General features: G+C 48.4%; 1 protein-coding gene across 2 annotated transcripts in view; it reads left to right on the forward strand.

Annotated features, from left to right (window-relative positions):
- Window positions 1-20,269, forward strand: part of LOC147105378 (lysine-specific demethylase 5B-like) — a 169,953-nt gene that overhangs the window by 32,303 nt on the left and 117,381 nt on the right. The window contains exons 6-8 of one of the 2 annotated variants that reach the window (XM_086011674.1): window positions 3,878-4,036; window positions 15,321-15,440; window positions 16,826-16,984. In XM_086011674.1, coding sequence (XP_085867800.1) covers window positions 3,878-4,036; window positions 15,321-15,440; window positions 16,826-16,984 — 438 coding nt within the window. The remainder of the gene's footprint in view (window positions 1-3,877; window positions 4,037-15,320; window positions 15,441-16,825; window positions 16,985-20,269) is intronic. The other variant, XM_086011675.1, reaches the window with a different exon arrangement.

Genomic DNA, 20,269 nt, shown 5'->3' on the forward strand with positions numbered 1-20,269 from the left:
CCGCGCGTGCGCCGCCCGCACTCACCGCGCATGCGCCGCCCGCACTCACCGCGCATGCACCGCCCGCCCGCCCGCAGCGGCCGTCCATCAGCCGCGCGATAAGCGGGGGACCTCAGCAACGGCACCGGACCTCAGGCGCTAGGCAGGGGGAGGGGCCGGAGAGAGGGACAGAGGGGCGCGGGGGAGTGGGGGAGGTGTGGGGAGGGGAGGGAGGGAGAGAGGGGAGGGGCGGGAGGGAGAGAGGGGAGGGAGGGATAGGACAGGGAGAGGACATGACAGGGAGAGGGGGGACACACGGGCAGGGAGACCAAACGCCCCAAAATTGCCCTCGCGCCCCAAAATTGCCCTCGCAACGCGGGGCTCCCCAGCTAGTCTATCTATATATATAAAGCGGCTCTTCTGTCTGTCCCGATGTCTGTCTGTCTGTCCGCCTGGTCTCTACGTTTGGAAGTTACAGAGCGTACCGACGCGCGTGTCGCCTCAAAAGAAAGCTTGCGATTCCGGACCGGTCATAGGCGTATTTACGTTTCGGCCGGACAAAAATCCCGCCCGCGGTATCCCAAAAACGTTCAGCGTTCCGCTCATTAGCATCTCATTAGCGACCGTGTGACGTCGAGGTCTTCCTACAGTTGAGTGTCGAGTGACTCGACGATTGACCAATCCTACGCTTCGGTGACCTGACCGGTCGACCAATCGGTGCGTGTGTGGGCGGGCCTTATCCTTCTGAACCGAGGTGAGTGGCCGCCATTTTGATTTTTGACAATTTTTTCCCCCACACTTTCTCTGTTAGGGAACTAAGGTAAATATTTTAATGATGTGTTAGGGAATTAAATAACAATTTAATGGTGGGGGGAGAGCCTCGGGAAATCGCGGGGGGGGGGTGGAGAGCCTCGGGAAATCGCGGGGGGGGGAGAGCCTCGGGAAGTCGCGGGGGGGGGAGAGCCTCGGGAAATCGCGGGGGGGGGGGAGCCTCGGGAAATCACGGGGGGGGGGAGAGCCTCGGGAAATCACGGGGGGGGGGAGAGCCTCGGGAAATCGCGGGGGGGGGGAGCCTCGGGAAATCACGGGGGGGGGGAGAGCCTCGGGAAATCACGGGGGGGGGGAGAGCCTCGGGAAATCGCGGGGGGGGGGGAGCCTCGGGAAATCACGGGGGGGGGGAGAGCCTCGGGAAATCGCGGGGGGGGGGGAGCCTCGGGAAATCGCAGGGGGGGGGGGAGAGCCTCGGGAAATCGCGCGGGGGGGGGGAGCCTCGGGAAATCGAGGGGTGGGGGGGAGAGCCTCGGGCGGGGGGGTGGGTGGCCGCGCACGCAGCAGGAGCAGCTGAGACGCGGCGTCTCTCTCTCTGGCTTGGTCAGCGTCACAGTTACCCTGGCAACCGGGCCCGCCGGCCGAGAGAGACGCCGCGTCTCAGCTCCTGCTGCGCGCACAATCGGCGGTCTTCACCTCGGGGAGGGGGGGGAGACCCCCCGCCCTCCCTCCCCTCCGTCTCCCCCCCCTCCGTTTCCCCCCCCCCGCCCTCCCTTCCCCCCCCTGCCCTCCCTCCCTCCCTTCCCCTCCCTCCCCCCTCCCCTCCCCCCCGCCCTCCCCCTCCCCTCCCCCCCTCCCTTCCCCGCCCTTCCCCTCCCCTCCCCCCTTCCCCTCCCCCCTTCCCCGCCTCCCCTCCCCTCTCCCCCTCCCTCCCCCTCCCTCCCCTCCCCCCCTCCCTCCCTCCCCTCCCCCCCGCCCTCCCTTCCCCCCCGGCTGCCCCCCCCCCCCCGGCCGCTCTCGCTCTTCCCCCCCCCCCCCCCCCCCAGTCGCTCTCTCTCTCTCTTCCAACAACAACATTCCCTCGAAAAAGCCTCGGCACCGCCGGGCACTTCAGCTAGTTGAAACATATAAGATTCCGAGGGGGATTGACAGGGTAGATGCTGAGAGGTTGTTTCCCCCTGGCTGGAGAGTCTAGAACTTGGGGGCATAGTCTCGGGATAAGGGGCCAGCCATTTAGGACTGAGATAAGGTGGAATTTCTTCACTCATAGAGGGTTGTGAATCTTGGAATTTTCTACCCCAGAGGGCTGTGGATGTTCAATCGTTGAATATATTTGGACTCTTAAGGGAATCAAGGGCTATGGGGATCCGGTGGGAGTTGATGTCAAAGATTAGCCGTGATTTTATTGAATGGTAGAGCAGGCTCGAGGGGCCTTATGGCCTACTCCTGCTCCTATTTCTTATGTTCGTATTATTTAATGTCTTATCCAAAAGTCTCAAGCCTGACCATGCAGCACTTCTTCAGTACTGTACTGAAGTGTCGGTCTAAATTTCGTGCTTAAGTTCTGGTGTGGGACTCTAACCCAAAACCTCTGATTAAGAGGCGAGTATGCTATCAACTGAGCCAAACTAACACTTGAGCCAGGAAAGTAGGACCAGAGCCAAAAATGGAAATTAGTGAAAAGTAAACAAAATTGGGAAGTATTTCTGTATTCAGAGTTATAAATATGTGGAATGGTGAGACCAGCAGAATAGTAGAGGCAAAACATTAATGCTCTTCAAAATATTGTTGGATGCTGTGATGGGAGAGTTTGGGTACTAGAGAATGAGCTTTGCTGAGCCAAATAGGCTTTTTTTCATCCTCAACACCTGTTCTATCTGTGAATTTCACTGAGTCTGGCTGTTAAGCTAACTAGACCAGTTAGCTTAACGTCGGTGGTTGGAAAGATATTGGAATCTTTACTCAGAGCTAACAGAAAAACATCTAGAAACCGGAAATATAATAAACAATAGTCAGCACGGATTTCAAAATGAAGATTATGCATGACCAACCTTATGAAATTCTTTGAAGAAGTAACAGTAGGCAAGAAAATTGCAGTGGATGTGCTTTACATGGACTTTTAAAAGGCCTTCAGTAAGGTACCGCATAATAGACTCCTAACTGAGGTCAGAGCATGTGGAGTCGGGGCAAGTAGCAGAATGGATAGCTACAGAACAGAGATGGGGTTAAAGGTCGTTACTCATTCTGGCAGAAGGTAAGAAATGATCCACAGGGATCGGTATTGGCACCCCTGTTCACTATTTACATAAATGGTTTGGACTCTGGAATCAGAAGTACAATATCAAAATTTGTGGATGACACCAAATTGGGAGGTATAGTTAATACTGAGGAAGACTGACAAAATACAAGAAGACTTCAGAAAACTTGCAGAATGGGTTGGGTAAGCATGAGGTGGTACATTTTGGAAGGAGGAATAAGGAGGCCACCTACTTCTTGGAAAATAAAGAGTTTAAATGTAGCAGAGGCGCAGAGGAATCTAGGGGTACAGATACACACATCGTTTCTAGAGGAAAAGAATTCAAAACCAGAGAAGTTATGTTAAACTTGTATAGAACCTTTAGACCACATTTGGAGTATTGTGCAGAGTTCTGGTCTCCATATTACAAAAAGCATATAGAAGCACTGGAGAAAGCGCAAAAAAGATTTACAAGGATGGTACCAGAACTGAGATGGTACAACTATCAAGAAAGACTGAATCGGAGAGAAAAGACTGAGAGGTCATCTGATCGGGGTCTTTAAAATTATGAAGGGGCTCGATAGGGTCGACGTAGAGCAGATATTTTGAATTGTGGGGAATCCAAAACTAGGGACCATAAATATAAGAGAGTCACGAATAAACCCAATAAAGAATTCAGAAGAAACGCTTTTACTCAGTGATGAAAAGATGGAATTCGCTACCACATGCACATGACTAGCATAGATACATTTAAGGGGAAGCTAGATAAACACGAGGGCAAAAGGAATAGAAGGATATGTTGATTGGGTTAGATAAAGTACATAGAGTGGGAGGAGGCCTGTGTGGAGCATAAACACTGGCATAGACTGAATTCTATGTTCCTTTCCTTTGTAGGTGGACCTTTATGTTTGCCTGATATGTGGACACGGTAATGAAGAGGATCGACTTCTGCTGTGTGATGGCTGTGATGACAGTTACCACACCTTCTGTCTAATTCCTCCCCTACAAGATGTTCCCAAGGGTGATTGGCGGTGTCCAAAGTGCCTGGCTCAGGTTGGTAACTGGAACCTTACTCTTAGCACCAGTTATACAGCAGTATGAATACCGTCTCTTTGTTTTGCATTCAAATAAGTTTCTCAATTTTTAAGGTTTATAAGAGAAACGCAGGCAGAAACTAGTCTGTTGCACTATTTAAGAATTCATGACTTTAGCTAGTAATGATCAAAGAAATAATATCTGGCTAATTTCAAACTGAAGAAATGTACACTGTTAACCAGGCGTGTTCCATTGTGTTCTGTCCAATGAGTATAGATTAGATGGGTACTGGGTACGGTAGCATAGTGGTTATGTTACTGAACTATTAATGCAAAGGCCTGGACTAATAATCTGGAGATGTGTTCAAATCCCACCATGGCAATTTGTGAAGTTGAATTCAGTTAATTAAATACATTTATTAAAAAGCTAGTATCAGTATGAAGCTATCGGGTTGTTGTATAAACCCAAGTGGTTCACTAATGTCTTTTCGTGAAGCCTCCTAATCTACAGCAATGTGGTTGACTCTTAACTACTTTCTGAAATGGCCCAGCAAGCCACTCCGTTGTATCAAACCCTTACAAATAAGTATAATGAGAATAAAACTGGAAGCCATTCTGGTTATAATGATGTCCAAGCCTGATTGTCCCAGAAGCAGAGGGAGCCTAGATTCTAATCCAGTACAGAAGCTAATTATAGACTTTTGGCTCAGATAGACAGTAGTTCTCAGACCCCCAGAGAGATACATTGACGGTTTCACTTTGACTCGCACATCTGGAAAAAAAGTTATGGTCTTCTGGGAGCCATACAACTTCTATCACCATTGAACACAAGTCTGCCCAACCTTCTGCTTTGGCTAGCTGTCTGGTTTATTTTCTTGATTTGACAACACTATGCTTGGAAGGAGGAGCTACTTTCTTTCCAGAACCTCAACCACCCCTTCTAAGGACAATGCTTGCCATTGTCAAGTGCGTTATCTCCCCTCAGCTACCAAGTTCCGTGCCTATCACTCCCCGTTGAAATCCCTAGAGTTTGACTTGTGTCCTGTCCCCAACACAGACTCTCTTGGTCAAAGTGAGACTCTGACCATAATACCATATCCCAATTCTCACTCCTCAATCTGTCTGCAGTTTGGTCAACCACACAATTCTCCTGTTTCCTTTTTATGACACTGCCTTCACATTGTTCCGCACTTGCTTGTGTCAACGCAGCCAGCATGCTGTCTGCATTGGTTTCTGCCTGTATGCCCCCAATTCTGGCGTGCTCCAAGGTTCCATTTTTGGTCCCTATCAATTCCGCACATGTATATTGCCCTGAAGTGACATTATTTGCAAGCAGAGGGTCAGCTTTCCTATGCATATTGATCATTTTTTAAAGTTATTTTTTCCTGGGATGTGGGTGTCGCTTGCAAGGCCAGCATTTATTGCCCATCCCTAATTGCCCTCGAAGGTGGTGGTGAACCGCTGCAGTCTGTGTGGTGAAGGTACTCCCACAGCGCTGTTAGGGAGGGAGTTGCAGGATTTTGACCCAACGACAATGAAGAAATGGCGATATATTTCCAAGTCAGGATGGTGTGTGACTTGGAGGTGATGGAGTTACCAAGCTCCTGCTGCCCTTGTTCTTCTAGGTGGTATAGGTTGTGGGTTTGGGAGGTGCTGTTGAAGAAGCCTTGGCCAGTAGCTGCAGTGCATCTTGTAGATGGTACAGACTGCAGCCACTATGCGCCAGTGGTGGAGGGAGCGAATGTTTAAGGTGGTGGATGGGGTGCCAAGCAAGCAGGCTGCTTGGATGGTGTCGAGCTTCTTGAGTGTTGTTGGAGCTACACTCATCCAGGCAAGTGGAGAGTATTCCATCGCACTCCTGAGTTGTGCCTTGTAGATGGTGGAAAGGCTTTGGGGAGTCAGGAGGTGAGACACTCGTTGCAGAATACCCAGCCCCTGACCTGCTCTTGCAGCCACAGTATTTATGTGGCTGGCCCAGTTAAGTTTCTGGTCAATGGTGACCCCCCCAGGATGTTGATGGTGGGGGATTCGGTGTTACATAGAAACATAGAAGATAGGAGCAGGAGTAGGCCATTCGACCCCTCGAGCCTGTTCCGCCATTTAATGAGATCATGGTTGATTATCCAAATTCAGTACCCTATCCCTGCTTTCTCCCCATAGCCCTTGATCCCTTTAGCCTTAAGAAATATATCTAACTCCTTCTTGAATATATTTAATGAATTGGCCTCAACTGCCTTGTGTGGTAGAGAATTCCACAGGTTCACCACTCTCTGGGTGAAGAAATTCCTCCTCATCTCTGTCCTAAATGGCTTACCTCTTATCCTTAGACTGTGACCCCTGGTTCTGGACTCCCCCGCCATTGGGAACATCCTTCCTGCATCTAGTCTGTCTAGTCCTGTTAGAATCTTATAAGTTTCAATGAGATCCCCTCTCATTCTTCTAAACTCTAGCGAATATAAGCCTAATCGACCCAATCTCTCTCCATACGTCATTCCTGCCATCCCAGGTATCAGTCTGGTGAATCTTCGCAGCACTCCCTCCATGGCAAGAACATCCTTCCTCAGATAAGGCGACCAAAACTGCACACAATACTCGGTGTGGTCTCACCAAGGCACTGTACAACTGCAGCAAGACATCCTTGTTCTTGTACTCGAACCCTCTCGCTATGAAGGCCAACATTCCATTTGCCTTCTTAACCGCCTGCTGCACCTACATGCTTGCCTTCAGCGACTGGTGCACAAGGACACCCAGATCTCATTGCACTTCCCCTTCTCCCAATATATTGCCGTTCAGATAATAACCTGCTTTCCTGTTTTTGACACCAATGTGGATAACCTCGCATTTATCCACATTATACTGCATCTGCCCAATCACCCAACCTGTCCAAATCATATTGAAGTTTCTCTGCATCCTCCTCACAGCACACACGCCACCCAGCTTTGTGTCGTCTGCAAACTTGGAGATATTACATCAAGTTCCCTTGTCTAGATCATTAATATATATTGTGAATAGCTGGGGTCCTAGCACTGATCCCTGCGGTACCCCACTAGTCACTGCCTGCCACTTGGAAAAAGACCCGTTTATTCCAACTCTTGCTTCCTGTCTGCCAACCAGTTCTCTATCCAAGTCAGTACCTTGCCCCCAATCCCATGTGTCTTAACTTTACACGCTAATCTCTTATGCGGGACCTTATCGAAAGCCTTCTGAAAGTCCAAATACACCACATCCACTGGTTCTCCCTTATCTATTCTACCAGTTACATCCTCAAAAAAATTCCAGTAGATTAGTCCAGCATGATTTACCTTTTGTAAATCCATGTTGACTTTGTCCGATCCTGTCACTGTTTTCCAAGTGCTCTGCTATTACATCTTTTATAATGGACTCTAGCATTTTCCCCACTACCGATGTCCGACTGATATAATTCCCCGTTTTCTCTCTACCACCTTTTTGGAATAGTGGGGTTACATTAGCTACCCTCCAATCCATGGGAACGGTTCCAGAGTCTCTAGAATTTTGGAAGATGACCAGCAATGCATCTACTATTTCTAGGGCCACTTCCTTAAGTACCCTGGGATGTAGATTATCAGGCCCTGGGGATTTATCGGCCTTCAATCCCGTCAATTTCCCTAACACCATTTTCCTACAAATACTGATTTCATTCAATTGTTGGTAGTTCGTTGAATGTCGAGGGATGGCGGTTAGCCTCTCTTGTTGGAGATAGATAATACTTGGCACTTGTGTAGCGTGAATGTTACTTGCCACTTAACAGCCCAAGTCTGAATGTCATCCAGGTTTTGCTGCATGCGGGTATGGACTGCTTCATTATCTGAGGAGTTGCGAATGGAACTGAACACTGTGCAACCATCAGTGAACATTCCCTTATCACAGAATCACAGAATCACAGAAACCCCACAGTGCAGATAGAGGCCATTTCGGCCCATCGAGCCTGCACCAACACATATCCCACCCGATCCCCGTAACCCCTTCAACACATATCCCACCCTATCTCCGTAACCCCACACATTTTTAATCCCCCTAACACTAAGGGTCAATTTATCATAGCCAATCAACCTAACCCGCACATCTTTGGACTGTGGGAGGAAACCGGAGCACCCGGAGGAAACCCACGCAAACACGGGGAGAATGTGCAAACTCCACACAGACAGTCACCCGAGGCCGGATTCGAACCCGGGTCCCTGGCGCTGTGAGGCAACAGTGCTAACCACTATGCCACCGTGCTGCCCATTATCTAACCTTATGATGGAGGGAAGGTCATTGATGAAGCAGCTGAAGATGGTTGGGCCTAGGACACTGCCCTGAGGAACTCCTACAGCGATGTCCTGGGGCTGTGATGATTGACATCCAACCACCACAACCATCTTCCTTTGTGCTAGGTATGACTCAAGCCAGTGGAGAGTTTTCCCCCCTGATTCCCATTGATTTCAATTTGACTAGGGCTCCTTGTTGCCACACTCTGTCAAATGCTGCCTTGATGTCAAGGGCAGTCTGATGCGCTATCAATTACTCATAAAAGACTGAGAGTTAAGAGAGTAACTAAAGGCTTTTATTAACAAAAGAATGAAGGTCTGCCTCGAGTGGTCGACCGGTCCAGAAATACAAAGGGCTGGGGAGCAGTCACCTTTATACTAGGACTTGTGGGAGGAGTCAGCCGAGGCATGTCCAGGCATGTACACAGTGGAATACAAACAGTGGTTTACCACATTCACCCCTTGTTTAAAATTGAGTCCGGCGGGGTGAAGTGTATTAAAAGTTAGTGTATTGGAGTCTCTCCGGAGGTCTTGTCTGCCGCTGTGATCGGCGTGGCGACGGCAGGGGTAGTGAAGCTTCCGGCGTCGAGTCCTGCGTGGGCTGTGGCACAGGCGTGTCGTCCTCGTAGATGTCGAGCGGGTCGCGGGGCCCAGGCCTGCCGTCTGCTGGGGCTGGATATCGGATCGTGGGGGGGGGTGGTAGTGAGTAGTGGGTTACTGCGGCCCCTGAGGGTGCAAGGTCTCTTATGGAGACTGTGTCCTCCCGCCCGTCCGGGTATGCAATGTAAGCATACTGGGGGTTGGCGTGGAGGAGGTCGACCCTCTCGACCAGGGGGTCCGTTTTATGGGTCCTCACGTGTCTTCTCAGTAGGACCGGCCCTGGGGACGTCAGCCATGGCGGTAGCGATGTCCCCGATGTGGACTTCCTTGGGAAGACAAACATTTTCTCATGAGGGGTGGCGTTAGTGGCAGTGCAGAGCAGTGACCGAATAGAGTGGAGCGCATCGGGGAGCACATCCTGCCAGCGGGAGGTTGGAAGGCCCCTAGACTTTAAGGCTAGCAGGGCGGCCTTCCAAACTGTCGCATTTTCTCTTTCCACCTGTCCGTTCCCCCGGGGGTTGTAACTGGTGGTCCTGCTTGTGGCAATACCCCTAGTTAGCAGGTACTGACGGAGTTCGTCGCTCATAAACGATGAGCCCCGGTCGCTATGGATATAGCTGGGGAAACCGAACAGGGTGAAGAGGTTGTTCAGACATTTAATGACCGTGGCACTGGTCATGTCCGGGCAGGGGATGGCGAACGGGAAACTGGAGTACTCATCAATAATATTGAGGAAGTACACATTGCGGTCGGAGGAGGGGAGAGGCCCTTTAAAATCAACGCTCAGGCGCTCGAAGGGGCGAGTGGCTTTTATCAGGTGGGCCCTGTCTGGTCTATAAAAGTGCGGTTTGCACTCAGCGCAGACTTGGCAGTTCCTGGTCATGGTCCTGACCTCCTCAATAGAGTAAGGCAGGTTGCGGGCCTTGATGAAGTGGAAGAACCTGGTGACCCCCGGGTGGCAGAGGTCATTGTGGAAGGCCCGCAGTCTATCGATCTGCGCGCTGGCGCAGGTGCCACGCGATAGCGCATCCGGGGGTTCATTGAGCTTCCCGGGCCGGTACAAGATCTCGTAATTGTAGGTGGAAAGTTCGATTCTCCACCTCAAGATCTTGTCATTTTTGATTTTGCCCCTCTGCTTGTTGTTAAACATGAAAGCAACTGAACGTTGGTCAGTGAGCAGGGTAAATCGTTTTCCGGCCAGGTAGTGCCTCCAATGACGCACAGCCTCCACAATCGCCTGGGCCTCCTTCTCAACAGCGGAGTGTCTGGTCTCCGGGCCTTGGAGGGTTCGTGAAAAGAAGGCCACGGGTCTCCCCGCCTGATTGAGGGTAGCGGCCAGGGCAAAGTCGGATGCGTCGCTTTCCACCTGGAAGGGGATGGATTCGTCCACTGCGTGCATGGTGGCTTTGGCAATGTCTTCCTTGATACGGTGGAAGGCTAAGCGGGCCTCTGCCGTCAAGGGAAAAGAGGTGGACTTGATCAGCGGATGGGCCTTGTCCGCATAGTAGGGGACCCACTGGGCATAATAGGAGAAAAACCCTAGGCACCTCTTCAGGGCCTTGAGGCAGTGGGGCAGTGGGAGTTCCATAAGGGGACGCATCCGGTCGGGGTCGGGGCCGATGACTCCGTGTTCCACAACACAGCCAAGGATGGCGAGGCGGTTTGTGCGGAATATGCACTTCTCCTTGTTATATGTCAGGTTCAGGAGTTGGGCGGTGCGGAGGAATTTTTCGAGGTTTGCGTCATGGTCCTGCAAGTCACGGCCGCAGATGGTCACATTGTCCAGATATGGGAAAGTGGCCTGCAACGCATTTTGATCTACCATCCGGTCCATCTCCCTTTGGAAGACGGAGACCCCGTTGGTGACGCCAAAGGGAACCCTAAGGAAGTGATGGAGGCGGCCGTTTGCCTCAAAGGCAGTATACTGGCGGTCCTCGGGGCGGATAGGGAGCTGGTGGTACGCTGATTTCAGGTCAATGGTCGAGAAGACGCGGTACTGCGCGATCTGGTTGACCATATCAGCTATGCGGGGGAGTGGGTAGGCGTCCAGCAGGGTGTAGCGATTTATTGTCTGGCTGTAGTCGATGACCAGGCACTGCTTCTCGCCGGTCTTAACGACCACAACCTGGGCTCGCCAGGGGCTGGTGCTGCCCTCAATAATCCCTTCCTTCAGGAGCCGCTCCACTTCGGTTTTAATGAAAACCCTGTCCCCGGCACTGTATCGCCTGCTCTTTGTGGCGATGGGCTTACAGTCGGGGGTGAGGTTAGCAAACAGTGGTGGGGGGGGGGTGACTGAGTGTGGAGAGGTTGCACCTGGTGCGCGGCGGGCAATTTGGGAGCTGCTGGCTGCGGACTGTGAGTGGGGGTAGGGGTCCACCGTACGCCATCGTAACACTTTTAAGGTGGCACTGAAAATCTAACCCCAGCAGGACGGCAGCGCAGAGGTCGGGCAGGACCAGAAGTTTAAAATGATCGTACACGGTCCCGTCTACTACGAGTGTCACTACGCAGTAGCCGCCGATGTCCGCCGACTGGGACTCGGAGGCCATAGAAATCCGCTGGTGCGCAGGCAGGACTGGGAGAGAGCAACGCCGCACCGTGTCGGGGTGGATGAAGCTCTCCGTGCTCCCAGAGTCAAAAAGGCAGATTGTATCGTGGCCATTTACCTTAATGTCCATTGTGGAACTGGCCAGCTGGTGCGGTCTCGCTTGGTCCAGTGTAACGGATGCCAGCGTAGGGGTCGGTGTGTCGCTGCGGGTATCAGATGAGGCGGTGTTGGGGGCCTGCTGCGTTCCGGCTCTCGTCCAAGATGGCGGCGTCCATGATCCCCATGTGGCTGGAGGCGTCCAAAATGGCTGCTGTACCGGTGGTTCGCACATGGCCGGGGAGGCCCAAGATGGCAGCCCGCATGGCCCACACGCGGCGCTGCTGGGGTTCGGGGTGGCTTTGGCCCTGCAGACGTTAGCGTAGTGTCTCTTCTTCCCGCAGCCCGAGCAGATCGCGTTTTTCGCCGGGCAGCACGCTCTAGGGTGTTTTGCCTGGCCACAGAAGTAGCATTTCTGGCCTTGGGGCACTGCTGCGGTAGTTGGGCCGTTGCTGGGGTGTGGCTGGGGTGGCACGGCGCTATGAGGCAGTCCTACCGTGTCCCAGGCTGTCATTCCCCGCGGCATCCACGGTGCAGAGGAGTAGGCATCCATGCCCCGGTAGGCTGCATCCAATGATAGTGCGAGTTCAGAGGCCTTGTTGAGGTCGAGGTCACTCTGCTCCAACAGTCGCTGTCGGGTGTAATTGGATCTGTGGCCCGCTACAAAAGCGTCCCGGATAAGTTCCTCTGTGTACACGGCGGCCTTTACATCCTTACAACCACAGGCCCGGCCAAGCACAGACAGTGCCTGAAGGTATTCCACGGTCGATTCCCCAGGTTGTTGTTTACGACTCCCCAGAAGGTGCCTGGCGTACACTTCGTTCACTGGGCGCGTGTACTGGTCCTTGAGGAGCTTGATAGCGTCCGCGTACGAGGTCGCGTCTTGGATGACCGAGTACACTCGGTGGTTCACTTTGGAGGTCAGGACATCCAGTTTGTCCTCGTCCGATTTGATTGCTTCGGAGGCGGTCAGGAATTTTTCGAAACACTTAAGCCAGTGAGTAAACTTGGTGGATGAGTCCGCCTCCCGATGATCTAAGTCCAGGCATGCTGGTGTGAGGATCTTCTCCATTATAAAAATGTTGTTAATAAAATTGATGCGCTATCAATTACTCATAAAAGACTGAGAGTTAAGAGAGTAACTAAAGGCTTTTATTAACAAAAGAATGAAGGTCTGCCTCGAGTGGTCGACCGGTCCAGAAATACAAAGGGCTGGGGAGCAGTCACCTTTATACTAGGACTTGTGGGAGGAGTCAGCCGAGGCATGTACACAGTCGAATACAAACAGTGGTTTACCACACAGTCACCCTCGCATCACCTCTGGAATTCAGCTCTTTTGTACGTGTTGGACCAAGGCTGTGATGACGCCTGGAGTGGAGTGGTCCTGGTGGAACCCAAACTGGGCATCAGTGAGCAGGTTATTGGTGAGTAAGTGCCGCTCGATAGCACTGTTGACGACACCTTCCATCACTTTGCTGATGATTGAAAGTAGACTGATGGGGCGGTAATTGGCTGGATTGGATTTGTCCTTTTTGTGGACAGGACATACCTGGGCAGTTTTCCACATTGTCTGGTAGATGCCAGTGTTGTAGCTGTACTGGAACAGCTTGGCTAGAGGTGTGGCTAGTTCTGGAGCACAAGTCTTCACAACAACCGGGATGTTGCCAGGGCCCATAGCCTTTGCTGTATCCAGTGCGCTCACCCATATCTTGATAACTTGGAGTGAATCGAATCAGGAGGAAGCTGAGATGAATCATCCACTTGGCACTTCTGGCTGAAAATGGTTGCAAACACTTCATCCTTATCTTTTGCACTCACATGCTGGGCTCCGTCATCATTGAGGATGGGGATGTTCGTGGTGCCTCCTCCTCCCGTTAGTTGTTTAATTGTCCACCACCATTTGCAACTGGATGTGGCACGACTGCAGAGATTTGAATTGATCCAATAATACCCAGCTTAACCTCTTCAATATCAACCCTCAACTTTGAGACTGCTACGGAATTGTCTGAGTGTCTGTCTGAGTTCAAGTTGTGAATGAGACAGAATTACTTGCATTAGCAAAATGAAAGCCTTCCTGTCTGGGCAATGTTAAATTATGTGCAGGAATTCCCTGATTCCATCCCTCTTCCTGCATGCTTGCTAACGCTGATTGCGATGGTACGCAACCTTGGTGTTCTGCTTGACCCTGAGCTGAGCTTCACACCCCACATTCCTTTCCTCTCCAAGACTGCCTACTTTCATCTCTGAAATATTGCCCTGTCTCCATCTCTATCTCTTCCCCACTGCTGTTGAAACCTTCATTTATTGATTTTTCAGCTCCAGATTTGACACTTCCAATCCACTGCTAGTCAACCTCCTGAGCTCCACATTTATGTAATGGCCCAGAAATTCGGGTCCCAACGCGTGAGTACGCACGGGGTACTCACGCGTGGACCCGATGGAAGTGCCGGTTTCTTGCATGCACTGCGCATGCGCGGGAAACCAGCACTTCCGATCCTCTGAACGAAGAGGTTCAGAGGTCGAACGTGTGCGCTGGGGAGGCTGCGCGTGCGCTTTGAACTTAGGTTATTTTTGCAGGTTTTCCCGGGAGGGTAAGCCTGCAGGATTTACACATTTAAAAAGCAGGCGTAAGGCCTGCTTTTTTACAAGGTAAGTGGTCAATTAATTAAAATTAAAACATTTTTTCCACAGGTTTATTATTTTTAAATACTTTAAAGCAAGGTAAGTTTATTTTTAGCCCTGTTTTTTTATAAAATTATTTTTTTCAAAAATTTAAATTATTGTTTTAAATAGTTATTTAATGTAATTTATAGTTTATTTAAAAAGTGTGATTTAAAAAAAAAAAAAAAAATTGTTTGAAGGTTTACTGTTATTTTGAGGCCCGTAGCATTCATAAGTTTAGACAGGTCTTCCTGTCAATCTTATGAATGGGCTTTTCCCTCCTCCGATTGGCTGCCCATGGCTCACGTGATCCCAGGGGACGCATCGCACTAACTGCGCCCCTGGGACACGCAAGCACAGTGAGCTGGGCCAGGCCCCGGAGCAGAATTCCACGGGGCCCTACAGCTCAACTGCCGGCGCGCTAGGTAAGTGCAGGTCGGGGGCTTACACCCACGGGAAGCCCCCGACCCGAATTTCTGGGCCAATGTTGTACAGGATAAATGGTTGGCTTTTGTGTCCTTTCCAAATATTTCAATTCAGTGAGTCATTGTACTGCTTGGAGCAAGAGAAATCCCACTACTGCCCATCACCGATCAGGGCATCCTTGCAGACGAGGCATGCGACTGTGTTTAAGAATGGATAAGAAAAACTATGAAAGATGCAAATCTGAAATAAAAACATAAATTGCTTGGTCTGTCTGCATCTGAAATATAGGTTTGCATTTTAGGTTGGCTGATCAGGTGACAGAAGCTGCCTCAGAAGACTGACCAAAACACATGGGGAAGGATAGCAGTTAGATGAGAAGTACCTCTTTTCCCCCATATTGAAATCAAATTACAAGCTGTCAAACCCATTTCTTTGTGAAAGTAGTTAGCGTATTTGAACTATTGATCCTAAACTGGTTTTTTCCCCTTCTCTTGTTTTGTTCAGTCCTGTAAAGGAGCTTTTTGGACCTGTCTCTGCCACTTCTGGTGAACTTTAAATATTATCCTGCCTTTATGTTGACTGAGCTGTGTTCAATTGTAGCATTTTGTAGTACAGTATTGCAAGAGTACATCTATAGCAGCAGTTAATCACAAGGGAATGCCACCATGGGTTCAGAGCATACTGAACACATTTTGTTGTTCTAGGAGTGTAGCAAACCTCAAGAAGCTTTTGGTTTTGAGCAAGCCCCCAGGGACTACACACTCCGTGCATTTGGAGAAATGGCAGATGCCTTTAAATCGGACTACTTCAATATGCCAGTTCACGTAAGTATGCTTCAGGTTTAGAAATGCTGTTTATGGAGCTTGATACCCAAGCCTATTTTAAGCATAACTTATTTGCTTTGATCTAGAATGATCAGAAAAAGTTTAATTCCTTAATGGGCATTTTACAGCTCATTGCTCAAGTATTGAAGCTTTGTTAATGGTATATTATTGTATTATATTTATTTCTAAAATAAAGCTGGATGGGAATGAGAACCACCTGTATTTCGGATGTGGTGTTAAACCGAGGCTCCGTTTCCCATCTCTCCATGGCACGATTCGAAGAGAGGGAGTTGGTCCAGTGTCCTGGCCAATAGCTATCCTTTCACCAGCATCACTAAAGAAACACAATTATCTGGTCACTTATCTCCGAGCGGTGATGGTCTGCGGGTCCTTGCCGTCTCATTTCACTACAATACACCAGTGACTGCACTTCAAAAATAATTAATTGTCTGTGAAGCACTGAGACATCCTGAGGTCGTGAAAGCAAGCTGCTCTTATTATCCTGTGCTGGCTATAAGGGTCCCACTTGGAGTGGGTTTGGGCTTTCTCAGCCCAGATCCTAGAGGGTGTTATTTATATTTGCAGTCTCAATCAGAGCCTTGAGGACAGCTGGCGTGGGGAAAAAGGAATTACCACTGATGTGTTGAGCTCTCCTGAGGTTGAGACTATATAGCGCCTTTCACGACCTCAGGATGTCTCAGTGCTTCACAGACAATTAATTATTTTTGAAGTGCAGTCACTGGTGTATTGTGAAATGAGACGGCAAGGACCCATAGACCATCACCGCTCGGAGATAAGTGACCAGATAATTGTGTTTCTTTAGTGATGCTGGTGAAAGGATAGCTATTGGCCAGGACACTGGACCAACTCCCTCTCTTCGAATCGTGCCATGGAGAGATGGGAAACGGAGCCTCGGTTTAACACCACATCCGAAATACAGGTGGTTCTCATTCCCATCCAGCTTTATTTTAAAAATAAATATAATACAATAATATACCATTAACAAAGCTTCAATACTGGGAGGACTTTACTCTGCATGTAACCTGTGTTCTACCCAACATGGGAGTGCTGGATGCTGACAAAAATGGATGCTTAAACAAAACCTGTTCCATATCTCAGCCTCATCAACACAGGCTCACTGAGGGAAAATAAAATAAACCAAAAGTGATTTTCTTCATGAAATGGTGAATGTATAATCCTTGGCGCTTTTATTGGATGTTAAATTAAGCAACCTATTTGGTACAGTCATTTTACCTTAGTGGGCAAGATAGCTGATGCGTTCTAATGCACAGAATTCCCCACAGGTTCATTTCAGTTTCAATTAGTTTATTTTCTTCTCTTCTCGCCTCCCCACCCCCAAATGCACATAATGTGTAAAAACACAGATGGTTCCAACGGAGCTGGTGGAAAAGGAGTTCTGGCGCTTGGTCAGTACCATTGAAGATGATGTTACGGTGGAATATGGAGCTGACATTGCCTCCAAAGAATTTGGCAGTGGCTTCCCCATCAGAAATGGCAAAATGAAACTGCGACCTGATGAACAGGTAAGGCTTCTAGGTTAAATGTGTAAGATTGGCATCTGGAAGAATCCATTCTGGCCCTTAAATAAATGACATTAATAATATTCACCTGGAATTTTTGCAGGGATTCTCCAAATGTCCTGCCGTAACGTTGGCAGAACCTCATGAGAAATGGCAAAAACGTCCACTTATGCCATTTTTCCAGGGGTTCTGCCCAAATTATGGAAGGAGATTGTAAGAACCCATTCTACTCCACTGTTTTCAGTCATTTTTTTTCCTGCTTGCTATTTTCCCTTGCACTAAGTGTTTGAAGAATTATTTGGTGAGTTGAAACTGGTTAACCAGGCTGGCTGTAGACACCACCAGACTTTGGAACTGTGTTCATCCCTTGTTGAATTAGCTGATCTGCAATGGTCAGAGATGCTACAATTGCTGCAGGCACCCATAGATCAGTTAGAGGAAAATTGGCCAGGGTTCCTAGTTCTGATCACTCTTCAGTGACCCCAGCTGGAAGTGTGACTGTGGGTATTGGTGGAAATGAGCTCCGAATCTGCTGTTTTCCCCGCCGCACAGTGTGCATCCGTTCATATAACCAGCAAACTCGCTCTTTAAATCTCGTATGTGAATAATGACTCGGATGAGGTACTGGACAGCACCAGTGGAAGGAGTTAAACTTCCTTAGGAGAGCAGGAGAGAAATTTGGAGAGAATAAGGGGGAGTTGGCAAATAAATGGCTACTTTAGAAATCCATTCTGGTTTTGGCTTTGTGTGGTATTGGGTGTTTTACACTAGTGGACTCATTGAGTTGCTTGGTTTTACCTTAAAAAAATAAAAATAAAAAAAATCAAGGAACTTGTCGTGCTGCAATTTCCAATTTGCATATTTCAGTGCCATCGGGTACCATGATTTATTGCCACCAATAGATAATTTAAGTAATTAATTGTATTAAAAAAAATCTAGCTAGATTTGCAAGGAAGTAATTTCTGTTGTGCACTTGCCACAAGTTGAGGAATATGAATATAGTAATGGTAGAGCCCTCACTATAAAAGAGCACTACATATAATTTCAAAAACCGTTAATACAGGAAACTCTTTTTTTATCGGCACCAACGTGGTGCCGGTTGATCAATAAGTCCGGATTACAGAGAGGTATACTTACCAAGGTACGAGAGCCCCGGTTACACGGCACTTGTGCAGGAGTCCTGGTTACACGGCCACAGATCCAGGAACCCCGGTTACACGGCCACTAATATATAGTAAAACTTACCTGAACCTACTCCTGAATTTTGCCGGTTAAGAGAGATTTCTGGATATTTAGATGCCGGTTAAAAGAGAGTTTCCTGTAGTTGGATGCACAGGGAACAAAGTAAAGGTTTACAATCGATATATGAAATTGGTGTGAAAACTAACTGCGGGAAAATATGGTACCAGATACAGAGGTGGAAACTAATCCTCGGCTTGATGGACACAATATTACAGGTAAAGCACATTTTTAGAAAATGGCCCAGTCTGAGAGAATTATCAGCTCCCTAAGCCTAAACCAGAAGAAAACTCTTGGAAATTTGGATCACATCTTGGCTCAGTGCCAGAGGCTAGCCAGCATTTGTTAACAACAGTGCTTATATAAGTCACATACCAAGTGCTATGGAGCATACTCCACCCCATCCAAATAAGGTAGCTAGTTATAAAGCCCCATTAGCACAACCAAAATCCATCGGGCACTGGCAGCAGATGACTCATTAATACCAGTGCCACTTCTTCGATTTAGTCCCCATGGTCATTCAAAACCTCAACCACTCAGTCACGCTTGCTTATTACTACAATGTACCATATACAGATTGCCATGAATATAATATGTTAACGCGTAACCAAAGAATAATTTCAATTTTAAAACAAAATTAAAATTGCGCTTGAACTTTAGCCTTGGCTCAGTGGCTGCACTCGTGCATCGGAGTCAGAGGTTGTGGGTCCAATCCCATTCCAGAGACTGGAGTAGATCATCTGGACTGACACTGTCTGAGATGCCATCTTTCAGATGAGACATTAAACCAAGGCCATCTTAGCTGAAAATAAAAGATCCCATGGTACTATTAGAAGAGCAGGGTAGCTCTCCTGGTGTTCTGCTCAACATTTATCCCTCAATCAACACTACTAAAACAGATTAACTTGTCATTTTATCTCATTGCTGTTTGTGGGACCTTGCTGTGTGCAAATTGGCTGCCGCATACTTCAAAATAATTAATTGACTATGAAACACCCTGAGGATGTGAAGGGCACAAAATAAATGCGAATTATATAGAATGTACAGCACAGAAACAAGCCATTCAGCTCAACTAGTCTGTTCTGGTGTTTATCCTCCACACAATTCTCCTCCGAGTCAATTTATCTTATCTTAGCCTTTCAGCATATCTTTCTTTTCCCTTTTCTCTCATGTACTCGTCCAGTTTCCTTTTGAAAGCATCTTATCTATTTACCTCAACCACTTCCTGTGGTAGCAAGTTCCACATTCTAACCACTCTGAGTAAAGACATTTCCCCATTGGATTTAATTAGTAACTCTTGCATTTATGGCCCCTTGTTTTGGATTCTCCCACAAGTGGAAACATTCTTTCCACATCTACCCTGTCTAACCCATTCATAATTTTAAAGACCTCTATCAGGTCACCTCTAAGTCTTTTTTTCTGAAGGAAAAAAGCCCCAACCTGTTCAATCTTATCCAATGGCTGTAATCTCTCAGTTCTGGTACCATCCTTGTAAACCTTTTGCACTTTCTGCAGTGCTTCTATGTCCTTTTTTATAGTATGGAGCCCAGAACTGTGCAGCCTGACTAGGGTCCTATATAAGTTTAACATAACTTCTCTACTTTTGAATTCGATACCCCATGAAATAAATCACATTGTTTTGTTAGCATTTTTAATTGCTTTGCTGACCTGCACTGCTGCTTTTAATTTGTTCATCTGTATCCCTAGATCCTTTTGCTCTTCTACCCCATTCAGTTCCTTATTTTCTAAGGTGCAGGTGATGTTTCTATTTTTCTGACATATGTGCATCACCTCACATTTATCTATGTTCAAGTTCATTTGCCACTTAATTGCCTAGTCTGCACGTTTTCTAATGACGTCTTGTCTATGTTGCATTCTTCCTCAGTGTTGGCTATAACCCCTAGTTTGGTATCATTTGCAAATTTTTAATATAAATTACGAATAACAGTGGTCCCAGCGCTGATCCTTGTGGAATACCGCTTTCTACCTTCCTCGAATCTGAATAACTACCCTTTACCACTACACTCTGCTTCCCTTTTTTAGCCCGTT

The sequence above is a fragment of the Somniosus microcephalus genome, chromosome 18, assembly GCF_052327205.1.
Source record: "Somniosus microcephalus isolate GS21.2 chromosome 18, FLI_Smic_1.0, whole genome shotgun sequence".
NCBI lineage: Eukaryota > Metazoa > Chordata > Chondrichthyes > Squaliformes > Somniosidae > Somniosus > Somniosus microcephalus.